This window comes from Falco rusticolus, chromosome W, assembly GCF_015220075.1.
Source record: "Falco rusticolus isolate bFalRus1 chromosome W, bFalRus1.pri, whole genome shotgun sequence".
Classification (NCBI taxonomy): Eukaryota; Metazoa; Chordata; class Aves; order Falconiformes; family Falconidae; genus Falco; species Falco rusticolus.
The window spans coordinates 23149073-23162063 of record NC_051209.1 but is presented as its reverse complement, the minus strand read 5'-3'; the positions used below and the strand labels follow the sequence as shown (position 1 = coordinate 23162063).

The window sequence follows — 12991 nt, the reverse complement described above, 5'->3', positions numbered from 1 at the left end:
AGTAAAAGTGTATGCACTCTCACACACTCATTCCGCATGCACTCCACATTCACAAGTCCCCCTGGGCATACCAGCATGGACCCTTGCCTGCCTGATACCCCTGTCCAGACCCAGGGCTTCCTACTAACCATGTAGTCTAGCTTGAAAGTTAGCTAGGAAATATGCATGCACACCCCACACACCAGGTTTGGAGAAGATACATTCTGCCTGTACCAGCAACCAGTATGCTGTGCCTGGCATTCCTGATCCAACTGCCAGTGCTTAGCCCCTCACTTGCCTTACTCTGGTCCCTCCCAGTAGCTGGTTTTCAGGACAATGAAGAGAAAATTCTAGTTGTAACTGATATGGAGAAATAGTGTGAAATGGGGACAATGATAGTGATTGTATATGTCTGCTCAAGGAATGTGGGTATGGTGACTGGTCATGGGTGTGGTGTATGGTCACATAGTCACACAGCTTTGAGGAGACACCTACCCTTCTTCCTCTAACAAAGGGGCTATTTATAAAAAGGATGAGAAAAGGATGAGAGACGTTCCAATGTTATCTAGAGGAAGGGAGTGCTAAGTCTTCTTGTTGGAGAAGATCAGATGGTCACAAGGACATGAATCACCTACAAACCTGCAAGACCACCACATTCCAGACAAAGGACAGATAAGCTAATTAAACATATGAAGCGAGAGTAAGCGGGTTTAGGTAACGAATATGTATAGGTGTTAATTGAATATTAATTTGGTTTATTGTATAAATGTGAGATGGTTCGTCACTTTGGGCATGCACGCTTGTGGAGGAGCGATCCCCCGTGCATCTGCGCGCAATAAGCATACCTACTTTATAACTTTCGAGTTATAGAGTCTAATTCCGTACGTCATAACTGCTCAGCAGTAGTAATTTGTGACCGAGGAATGATCTAGCACGGAGGGCAAGAAGGCCCAACTGTAAGAAGGGGTTAAACGGTCTGGAAGCAGAAATGCCAGAGATAGAATGACTCCTTGCCAAGGGAGTGAGATAAACAGCTGCAGCATTGTGTTTTAGCCATCCTGGAATGCAGGGATCACTCAGGGTCCACCTTTGGGCAGCAGAGCTGGTGCTGGGGGATGGACCCAGGGCCAGGCTGGGGTGCCCCATGCAATGGCTCATGGGATTGAGCTGGTGCAAGTGTATATAAGAAATCTGCTCATGATGCATCTTTGCAGACTCCTTGTAGAACCACTTATGGTGGTAGGACTCTGTGCAGTGCACTGTTCATTAATATTTTTTTATATATTTAAGCACAAATGTGTTTAAATCACTTTAAGGGCTACAATAAAAATTCCCTAACACTTTTGTGAGAAGAGGCCAGAGGCTGCCCTGTGAAGGTCACAGCTGGTTTCAGCTGGCTTGGCAACAGATCCACTGAATGCCAAAGCTGAGCCAATCAATGAAGCTGATGGTGCCTTTGTGAAAACATATTTAAGAAAGGGCAAAATGGTGCACAGCAGAGTGAGAAGTGAGGAAAAATGTGTGAGAACCACCAAGGTCAGAGAAGAAGGAGGGGCAGGAGGTGCTCCAGGCACTGATTCCCCTGAATCCTGTGGAAATTTTAGAAGAGATCACAGTGAAGCAGATATTTCCCTGCAGCCTTTAAAAGGAGACCACTCCAGAACAAATATCCACACTGCAGCCCATGGAAGACCCCATGCTGGAGCAGGTGGATATTTCCTAAAGGAACTGCAGCCCATAGAGAGCCGATCCTGGAGCAGGGGAAAAGCGTGAGGAGGAAGGAGCAGCAGAAGGGAACTGTTATGGACTGACCTAAGTCCCCTGGTTTCCATTCCCCCTGCATTGCTTGGGATGTGGGGATATAGAGGAGTCAGGAATGAAGGGGTGAAGTTGAGCCTGAGAAAAGGGGTGGGGAGAAGGTGTTGTTTAAATATGTTTCTCATCATCCAAATCTCTTTTAATTGGCAGTAAATTAAAATAATTTTCCTCAAGTCTGTTTTGCCCATGAGTCATTAGTAAATGATCTTCCTGTCTTTATCTTAACCCATGAGCTTTTCCATCTTATTTTCTCCCCCTGTCCTGTTGAGGAAGGGGAGTGAGAGAGTGGTCTGGCAGCCAGCCAAGGTAAACCCACCACAGTCCATAACTTGATGTTCAGTTAAAGATATGTAGCAGGATATAAATTATAAACATTTCAGAAAATTTGTCATTCTGTGTGGCTGTGTGTAACTTCATTTCTCTCTACTACTACCCTTTCTCTGTGAGTGAGCCACTGGCTCTTACCTAGATGTCATTGGTGCTTTGAGTGCAACTGATTGAAGGCAGGATTTTTGAATAACATTCTGATTAGGCCCAATTATTTGTCTTTGTAAATCAATGGGAATTTTACCACAAACTTCAATGCAAAAAATAAATTATTGGAATGGATTTTTCTAAACCCTAATATTCCTTATTATCTTCACTTTTCTTTTTGTTTAATTTATGATTAAGATTTAAAATTCTTCAATGCTGTTGTTCTTTATAGTGTTTTTATAGTGTTTCTTTAAACAATATAGCTCTAGTAATCTGTTTGGGGAGTTCTCATTATTTATAATGCATGTTGTAAGAAATCTTCAATTTCTCCTCAGTTCTTAGAAATCTTGGATGAAAAAGGCATTACCCTGTCAATGGAGGGCACTTTCACTTTTTCAGTTAAAAGAACACCTCCCCACCCCCACCCCAATTTTCTAATATTTTTGACGCAAGTGTAAATAAATGAGCTACTTCTGTTTGCTGTTCGTTTACATGAAGTCCTAGTTTTGTGTATGGTATGTTTATCTGTTCAATAATGTTTTTATGTGATTTCTTAATTAGTATTTTGTATCTATGTATTATGAATTAAGTCCTAGGTTTGTTTTTGGGTTTTTTGTTTGTTTTTGAGGAAGGTGGGAAAGGCATGTATTAGAGGCTAAGTATAGGATGTTAGATTTGTGCAAATTATGTCTGTGTTACTTCTGGAAATGAAAAAAGTCTGTCTGGAGCCTGGGCCAAGATTTCCTTTTCCTCTATTTTAAGGACTTAGTTTTAAAGACTAAAACAATGGGTATGGCACAACAAGGTGAAACACTTGCTGAAATGGAAGCTACACCTGCTGGGGGTTCCTATAGAGATGTAGCACAAATAACTCCTAGCTGCCCTCCCCTGCCCATCTGACGAACAGCAGATGAAATCACTATTGCTTTTTCTCTGCAGGAATAAAAAATAATTAAAAAAACCACAAAAAAACCCCCAACAACCAAACTAAAAACCCAACAACCATTTCTGTGGCTTTGCACAGAGCTTGTTTAGTGCAGCAGTGTAATTTAAGACTCTCTGCCTGAATTCACTAAATTTTGTTCAAGTTCTATTCTATGTGTTGAATTGATTTTTAATTATTATTGGTATCTGACATATTTTATAGCATCATTTTATATAACAAAATATAAGTCTTCTGACAGGCATTTCTCCCCCCTCCCCCTTATATTTGGTAGTAAACCACAGGCTAAAATTATATTTCTCTCATGGCTATGCAATAACACTTGAAATACATGATATGGTTTTCTGACACTACATTTTAAAACACTGGACAAGGTTCAGAATAGCTGCTATTTGTAGGTAAAACCTATACCCTCTGAGCTAGGTAAACTTGGTTGCTTTGAGAAACATCTAGAGGATAAGCTGTATTCTTATAGGTTTATCTTATTTCCATGCTGTATATAATTATCATTGTTGGCAGACCTCTATTGTAATTATGTCATCATTTAAGTTTTTTTTACTCTGAACAGAACACATTTGATAAAACTAAAATGTCTCACTAGTCTCAATGTAGCAAGGGTCACAGTTATGAATATTTGTAATGTCTCACTGTTTTAGGAAAGACATTTGGGGCAGAAGTATTTTTGCATAATTTTAGATGTATTTAATGAAGATGTCTATACTAGAGCTAGCTATCTTATGCTTCTCTAGGGAAGAGAAATAGGCACTTTGCATTGTACCCTAAAAGTCTTTTTTTCTCTCCATTGACTGAAAGGTACCTAGAATGAGGATCTTGGTTGAAGATATCATGTTGGAAATGTCTAGTCTGCAAAGGTATCATATATCTGACCAATTGCAGACTACTGCAATGGGATAAAATCTCTGTCATTTTACACTGCCACATCCTACCACAATATCTCTACCACAACTGAGCCCCTGGTGAAAGTTAGTTGCTTTGATGTGCATTTTTTCTACATTGTCTAGATGTCTGGATATTCCATAGAAGCACCTCTTGGACTGGTCTGAGACAATGGATTCTTTCCCAGAGAATTTGTCCATAAAACTGTAAACTGCAATTCTCAAAGGAATTGTGGTCCCATCTCTGATTGAATGGTGCTGGTAGAAAACAATTTGCATTGGAAGGTCATGCTGTTGTGCTGGTTGTCCTCTGACTTCAGAGCTGATGAAACCAAAACTTTGTTGGAGAAGCAAGGGTGCCTTTGGTTACTCTGGGGTTGTTTGTTGTCTCCATATTGTGGGGCTTTTTTGTTTGACTGTTTTGTTTGTGGTTGTGTTTGGGTGGGGTTTTTTAATACCATCACTTTCTTAATTTCTTTCCAGTCCTGGTAGACAAAATGTCTATAGAATAAGTGGCCTACACACCAGAACTTTCCATGAACCATCTGAGGTGGAGGTGAATGAAGAGCCAGCAAATGAAGATATGAATGAATCAGTGGAAGCTGACTTGGAGCACTCACAGATAGAAGAGGAAGGACAGTCTCTGATCTGCTATTCAAGCCACAGAAACAGCAACCAAGGGGTACCATTTGGGCAGGAAGAGGAAGGGATGCTAGCTCGATCAGCCAGCACTGAGAGTGATTTCCACAATCACATGGACATGGTAGAAAGGGATGTTATAGCCACAGCAGAGCATGGCTATGATGTAGATATAGTACAGGAGAATGAGGATGAGAGTATATATGCAGTGCAGTACAGGCCTGAGTCTGAGGAGTACACAGAAAATGCTGAAGCAGAGCACACTGAGGCTGTTCATAATCAAACACTGCCTGATCATGTACATTTCCACTCCATTGAACATGAAGAAACCATGAATGCAGTGTACTCAGGTTATGTCTACACTCACCAGCCCCTCCGCCAAGGAGAGGATGAGCAGTATGCTGAGCCCTATGCTGACTATAGGCAGCAGGAGCATGTGTATGAGGAGATTGGGGATGTGCTGGACCTTGATGTTAGGGAGGGGCTTCACCTCTATGAGTGGGAAAGGGAGGAAGCTGACAACTATCGCAAGGAAGCTCTTGGTGCCCGCCTTCACCATTATGATGAACGATCTGATGGAGAGTCGGACAGCCCTGAGAAAGAGGCAGAGTTTGCTCCATATCCAAGAATGGACAGCTATGAACAAGAGGAAGATATTGATCAGATCGTGGCAGAGGTGAAACAGAGTATGAGCTCTCAGAGCTTGGACAAGGCTGCTGAAGACATGCTAGAGGCAGAGGAGAGCTTGGAGCATGTTCAAGCTCTCCCTGGCAGGGAGCATGAAAGCAATGGTCAACTGTCAGCTGGCTCTAGGGCCACAGCCAACTCAGGAGAGTCAGTACAGAGGTGCAAAAAGGAAAAAAGGGATGCAATATCACTGGCCATCAAAGATATTAAAGAAGCTATTGAGGAAGTAAAGACAAGGACTCTTCATTCTCCTTATACCCCTGATGAACCAAAAGAACCTATTTGGGTGATGAGGCAGGACATTAGCCAAACCAGGGACTGTAATGATCAGAGGCCACTAGATGGATACGTAAGTATGCAGAGCTATAGGCTCACATGTTACAAATAAAGGAACAGGGACCATGTAATACACATATGGTTTAACCCTGGGCAGCATCCAAGCACCACGCAGCCGCTTTCTCACTCCCCCTCACCCAGAGGGATGGGGAGGAGAATCGGAAAGGAATATAAAACTCAAGGGTTGAGATAAGAACAATTTAATAGGTAAAGCAAAAGCCATGCATGCAAGCAAAGCAAAACAAGGAATTCATTCACTACTTCCCATGGGCAGGCAGGTGTTCAGCCATCTCCAGGAAAGCAGGGCTCCATCACATGTAAAGGTTACTCAGGAAGACAAATACCATAATGCTGGATGCCCCCACCTTCCTTCTTCTTCCCCCAGTTTATATACTCAGCATGACGTCATATGGTATGGAATATCTCTTTGGCTAGCTTGGGTCACCTGTCCTGGCTGTGTCCTCTCCCAATTTTCTGTGCCTCCCCATCCCTCTTGCTGGCAGGGCCTGAGAAACTGAAAAGTCCTTGACTTAGTATAAATATCACCCAGCAACAACTAAAACCATCAGTGTCCTATCAACATTGTTCTCACATCATAGCCAAAACACAGCACTGCACCAGCTACTAATAAGAAAATTAATCTATTCCAGCTGAAACCAGGACAGCATCCACAATTTATTCCATACCATTTACGTCATGCCACACTTTCCAATACAACCTCATTAACCACCACCACCCTTCCTATCCTTTGATATAATACACAGACATCATTCCCCTAGTCTATGCACCATCCCTGTAAAAACATCTATAAAATGTCCACAAAATGTCCATTGAGTTCATTTAGTACATGAACACGATCTCTTATGGTGGTCACTCAGGAGAAGAGAGGTTGTGTGTTGTATGGGGTTATCGGGCATCGAAGCCAGCTCAGATCAGGTCACTGCTGCACTTGCACTGCTTCTTGTAAGGCTTCTCCTCCAATGGTTCAGGTGGTTGCTGCAATAGTAATTCCTATAACATGAAACTCTAATCATGAGTTATAACAATTTAAATGTATATCCATTACAATCTCCACCCCGGTCCCTTCAGATCAGCCCGTAGAGTTTAACATTGCAATGAACTCCTCCCCTTGCCCCTGCTCCGGCTTGGACTTACCCACAGACTGCAGTCCCTTAGCGATGTACCTGCTCCAAGTGGAGCCTCAGCAATGAGCCACAGTCTCTCCAGGGGTATATCTGCTGCAGCATAGACTCATCCACAGCCATAGTCACTTTGAGGTGCACCTGTTCCAACATGGTCTTATCCATGGGCCATCACCATAGACCTGCTCCAACATGGGCTTACCCACAGCCACAGTCCCTTCAGAAGTAAATCAGCTCCAGCATGGCCTTATCCCTGGCCACTATCATTCCAGGGCTGTACCTGCTCTGTCGTGGTCTTATCCATGACCACACACTTTGAGGTGCTCCAGCATGACCTCATGCACAGCCACTGATGCTTCAAGGTGTACCTTCTCCAACATGGACTTGTCCTTGGGCCACAATTCTTTCAGAGGCATATCTGCTGCAGCACAGACATAACCATGGCCACAGATGCTCTGAGATATACCTGCTCGGGCATGGACTTGTTCACGGCTACAGATGCTTTGGGGTGTCCTGATCCCACATGGACTCATCCACAGGTCAGAGTCCCTTTGATCTGAGTTCACACTAGAGTTCCAGACTGTCCAGTACAGCAGCACAGAAACAGCAGCAATGCCCTGGCCATCTGCCAGCCCAGGCTCATCGCCATTGCTGTTATCAGAATGTTCCCAGGCACAGCACAGTAAGATGATAAGCAGTACAGCAAGCAGTGAAAGCAAGAAGCAGCCAATAACAAGCAGTAGACTCTAATATACAGGAAGGTAAGCAAGCCCCATGGTAAGCACAGAAACCTACCCCTTAATAGCTAAACAGCAATAACAGCTATAAATTCGAACTAGCACATTCTAATCAAATCTGTTATCTTGAACCCTTCGTTCCCCATGTTGGGCACCAGAAAGGACCATCATGGTTTAACCCCAGCCGGCAGCCAAGCACTACGCACCCACTTGCTCACTCCCCTCTCCCACCCAGAGGGATGGGGAAGAGAATCGGAAAGGAATGTAAAACTCAGTAGTTGAGATAAAAACAATTTAGTAGGTAAAGCAAAAGCTGTGCACACAAGCAAAGCAAGTCATAGAATTCATTCACTACTTCCCATGGGCAGGCAGGTGTTCAGCCATCTCCAGGAAAGCAGGGCTCCATCACACGTAAAGGTTACTCAGGAAGAAAAATGTAAAAATGTCATAATGCGAGATGCTCCTCCCCCCCACAGACCTTCCTCCTTCTTCCCCCACCTTTATATACTCAGCATGACGTCATATGGTATGGAATACCTCTTTGGCTAGCTTGGGTCACCTGTCCTGTCTGTGTCCTCTCCCAATTTTCTGTGCCCCTCCAGCCCTCTCACTGGCAGGGCCTAAGAAACCCAAAAGTCCTTGACTTAGTATAAACATCACCCAGCAACAACTAAAAACATCAGTGTCCTATCAACATTGTTCTCACATCAGAGCCAAAACACAGCACTGTGCTAGCTACTAAGAAGAAACTTAACTCTGTCCCAGCTGAAACCAGGACAACACATTACAGTGGAACTGAGAGGGTTACACTGTTCTGTGAGTCATTTTATTCCTCAATAAATTATGTAATTCTGTACCTATTTTACATTTTTATTCAAAAAAAGGCATAAGGAGAATAGATATATGTTATCAGTGCACCAAATTTTCCTGAAATGCTGCTGTCTTCATTAGAGTTGTACTAGAGATTAATTTGACACAAAGCTCTATTGACTCTTTCTGAAACAAGTGCTGCTACATTTTTTACCAAATATCCACTGGATAATTAGAATAACTATGAAATAATTTACATTACAGTATAGAACCTTGGTGTTTCTATTAATTGTGGGCTTGACAGTTTTGATTTCTGTCAGATAATAATGCTAAAAGTTTCTATGAAAAACTTATTAATATTATTTACTATTAACATAAATGTAATATTACAGATACAGATATGAAAAGATTCAGATTCCTAATCTGCTTGCAGTCTCTAGAGGTTTTCTATGAATCCTCATGCACTGTATTATATTAATTAATATTATATAATATATCATATCATATTATATTATATCATATAATATATCTTTTCACATCATATCACATTATATTAAATTATATTAAAATATTACATTACAATATAATATATTGAATGATATGATATGATATGATATGATATGATATGATATGATATGATATGATATGATAGTTCATTTGGAAAGGACCTACAACAGTCATCTAGTCCAACTGCCTGATCATTTCAGGGCTGACCAAAAGTTAAAGCATGTTGTGAAGGACAATGTCCAAATGCCTCTTAAACACGGACGGTCATAGAGGATCAACTACCTCTCTAGGAAGCCTTTGCCAGTGTTTGACCACTCTCTTGGTAAAGAAATGCTTCCTAATGTCAACTCTGAACCTCGCCTGGTACAGCTTTGAACCATTCCCACGCATCCTGTCACTGGATACCAGGGAGAAGAGATCAGCACCTCCCTCTCCACTTCCCCTCCTCAGGAAGCTGTAGAGAGCAATGAGATCACCCCTCAGCCTCCTTTTCCCCAAACTAGACAAACCCAGTGTCGTCAGCCGCTCCTCATAGGACATGCTTTCCATCCCCTTCCACCAGCTTTGTTGCCCTCCTCTGGACGCATTCAAGGACCTTAACATGTTTTTTAAATTGTGGGGCCCAGAACTGCACACAACACTCAAGGTGGGGCCACACTGGTGCTGAATACAGAGGAATAATCACCTCTCTTGACCAGCTGGTTTATGCTGTGTTTAATGCATCCCAGAATGCGGTTTGCCCTCTTGGCTGCCAGGGCACACTGCTGACTCATATTGTGCCTCCTGTCCACCAGCACCCCCAGATCCCTTTCTGCAGGGCTGCTCTCCAGCCACTAGTCTCCCAATCTACACTTGTTTCAGGCATTACTCTGTCCCAGGTGCAGAATCCAGCATTTGGTCTTGTTAAATTTCATGCCATTGATGATTGCCCAATACTCCAATCTATCCAGATCCCTCTTCAAGGCCTCTTGTCACTTGAGAGAGTCAACAGCACCTCCCAGTTTAGTATCATCATCAAACCTACTAAGGGTGCATTCAGCTCCTGCATCCAGATCATTGATAAAAATATTGAGCAAAATTGGCCCTAGAATTGAACCTTGAGGAACACTGCTGGTGACCACTTGCCAGCCAAATGTAGCCCTATTCACTACAACCCTTTGAGCCCTGCCCTTCAGCCAGTTCATCACTCAGTCCACCATAAACCCACTCAACTCACAGTTGGATGATTTGTTCAGAAGGATACTGTGAGGGTTAGTATCAGATTTTGGAAGGGGCCACTGGAGATTGTCTCATTCAGGCCCCCTGCTCAAAACAGGGGCTGCTTGAGTGGGTTGCCCAGGATATTGCCCAGTCAGGTTTTTAATATCTTGTAGGATGCAGACTCCACCATCTGTTCCAGTTTCCAATGACCCTTATGGTGTATTTAAAAAAAAAAAAAAAGAAGTGTGGAATATCCTGTGTTTCAGTTTGTGCCCATTGCCACTTGTCCTGTCACTGGGCACCACTGAGAGGAGTCTCGCTCTGTCATCTTTACACTTTCCCATCAGCTTTTTATATAGATTGTTAAGGCCCCACCAATCCTTCTCTTCTCCAGGATGAACTTTCCCAGCTCTCTCATCCCCTCCTTGCATGAGAGATGCTCCAGTCCCTTAATCAACTTCATGGCCCTTTGCTTGACTGGCTCCTGTATCTCCATGTCTTTCTTGTACTGGGGACCCCAGAACTTGACACAGGACTCCAGGTTGGCCTCACCAGTGCTGACTAGAGGAGAAGGATCACCTCCCTCAGCCTGCTGGTGACACTCTTCCTAATGCATCCCAGGATGCTGCTGGCTGCCTTTGTTGTGTAGGCACATTGCTGACTCATGTTCAACTTGGTGTCCATCAGGATCCCCAGGTCATTTTCTGCCAAGCTGCTTTCCAGCTGGGTGGCCCCCAGCATGTATTGGTGCATGTTTCCTCCCCAGGTGCAGGACTTGGCATTTCCCTTTGCTGAACTTCATGAGGTTCCTGTCAACCCATTTCTCAGTTTCTCAATGTCCTTCTGGATGGCAGCACAATCCTCTGGACTGGAGTATCAGCCACTTCTCCCAGTTTTGTATAATCTGTTTTAAAATATAATATCAGTTCATTTTTCACAGCAGCAAGAGTTATGATATCGAGAAACTGACACTGTATCAAAAAGGCTATGCAGATGCAGTTAGATTAGATATTCTGTGCATAGAACTGGAGAAGTGCAGTTCATGCCCTCATGATGGACTGGTATGGATTTTTTGGCACATACACATCAGGCAGAACAGCATAGAGGCATTCCCTTTAGAACAGGGGTCCTCAAACTATGGCCCCCCAGGGTCCTCAATCCGGCCCCCAGTATTTACAGAACCCCACCCACCCCCCCTCCGACAGGGGTTGGGGGGGGAAACCAAGCAGCTGCAGATGACCTCCTGCCACTTAATCCACGCACCGGCCCCCTGTTTAAAAAGTTTGAGGACCCCTGCTTTAGAAAAAGCCATGGTTCTCCTAGGTATATGCTCTCATCCCTCTGGAAGAGAAGGGCCCTGTATCTTCAAAGTAGTCTCCTAGGGAAGAATGATGTGCAAGTGATATCTCCACCCAGAAATTGTATGTTGTGAATGCTCTTAGTTAAGTATGGGAAGGAGGCATTTAAAGGTACAAATAGAAGATGTATGCAGCGCACAAATCATAGGTCTTGAGATATACTGCTGCAAAAATTTGGTAAACAGCATCACTCTTCTAAAACAAGCAGATTTTAGTATTAGAAGACATTCTAACCATCTGGGTTGAGCAGGATAAGTTGGATGCAACATTTCTATTGTCTTTCCTATTGATTTTTGTTATTAAATCCCATTGTAAAGGGCAGTGAAGTACTCTCAGGTGAAGTGGATCACATTGTTAGACTGAAGCAATGCAGCTAAGATGGAGAATTTTTGGATGTACTGGGCTAAAAGTGAAATGTAGGTAGGTCTTCAAGGAGGAGGAAAAAAAAGGTTGCAGGTGCTTATTATTATTAAGACTCCTTGAAAAAAGCACTTTAAAAGTCCGTAGCAAAGTTTTCTATGGTAATAATAGAAAGACTGACATTCATTTATTGTTTGTATCTTGACAAAGTTTTAGTTAGGATTCTAAAGCAGTTCTGTTAACTCTTAAAGAAGCAGTATTGGACATTTGTTTTAGATATTAGATTATACTGTTTCAAGTAGCTGCATAAATTGCCTGTCCTCCATGATTTCTCAAATATTTCTAGCTATTGGTATAAAAGCTACTTGTGGGCTGTAGTGTATATTGCATATTGTACCTCTGTATTTTCATTTTGCTGAGGAAAACAAACAGGCAATTATTCTTCAAAGACAAAACTTGGCCATACAAGCATTTTTCAGAATAACTCTAATTGCATGTCTTGTAGCACACTGTAGATTGTATGATATTTGGATTTGGGGGGGTGGGGGTTGGTCAGGCTGCAATAGTTCTTTCAGAAACTTTTGTAGCACACATGGAAAGACAGTTCCTAGAAGACCGCTGTATGATCTTTCTGATTGGTCAATAAGAATAATATTCTGTAGACAAGACTAGCTTAGGATTTTTGTGATGCTACTGGAACAACCATTAACATATTTAAGCAGTGCTGAATTTCTATATGTCAGCAATTAGATTAGTTTATGTAAAAGCTTTTTTAATTATTATTTTTGCATATGAATATGAGAGCTTTCAGGCTTTTCAGAGAATTCTTTGTGGATACATTTGGTGTTGAAGGATTGTATGCTTTATTTTTTTTGTCCTTGCTTACTGTTTAAAGCTCAGTCTTCCAATATCTGTATATGATGTCAGTTAGATTGACAGTATCTCACACCTTTTATGTTTAACTGTAATATAAACAGCATTATGTATCTAATGGGAATAGGAATGTGATGGGAATGCTTTCCCAAGGGAACAGGTGTACTGGGTTTGCATGGCAAGGTTTTGGTAGCAGGGGGGCTACAAAGGTGGCTTCTGTGAGAAGCTGCTA

At 42.5% G+C, this 12991-nt stretch overlaps 1 protein-coding gene across 3 annotated transcripts in view; it reads left to right on the top strand.

The window, feature by feature from the left end:
- The window catches only part of LOC119140857 (amyloid-beta A4 precursor protein-binding family A member 1-like), a 142142-nt gene that overhangs the window by 47967 nt on the left and 81184 nt on the right, over positions 1-12991 (top strand). For all 3 annotated transcript variants that reach the window (XM_037372491.1, XM_037372492.1, XM_037372489.1), the window contains exon 2: positions 4594-5785. In XM_037372491.1, the coding sequence (XP_037228388.1) occupies positions 4694-5785 (1092 nt within the window). In that variant the 5' untranslated portion in view covers positions 4594-4693. The remainder of the gene's footprint in view (positions 1-4593; positions 5786-12991) is intronic.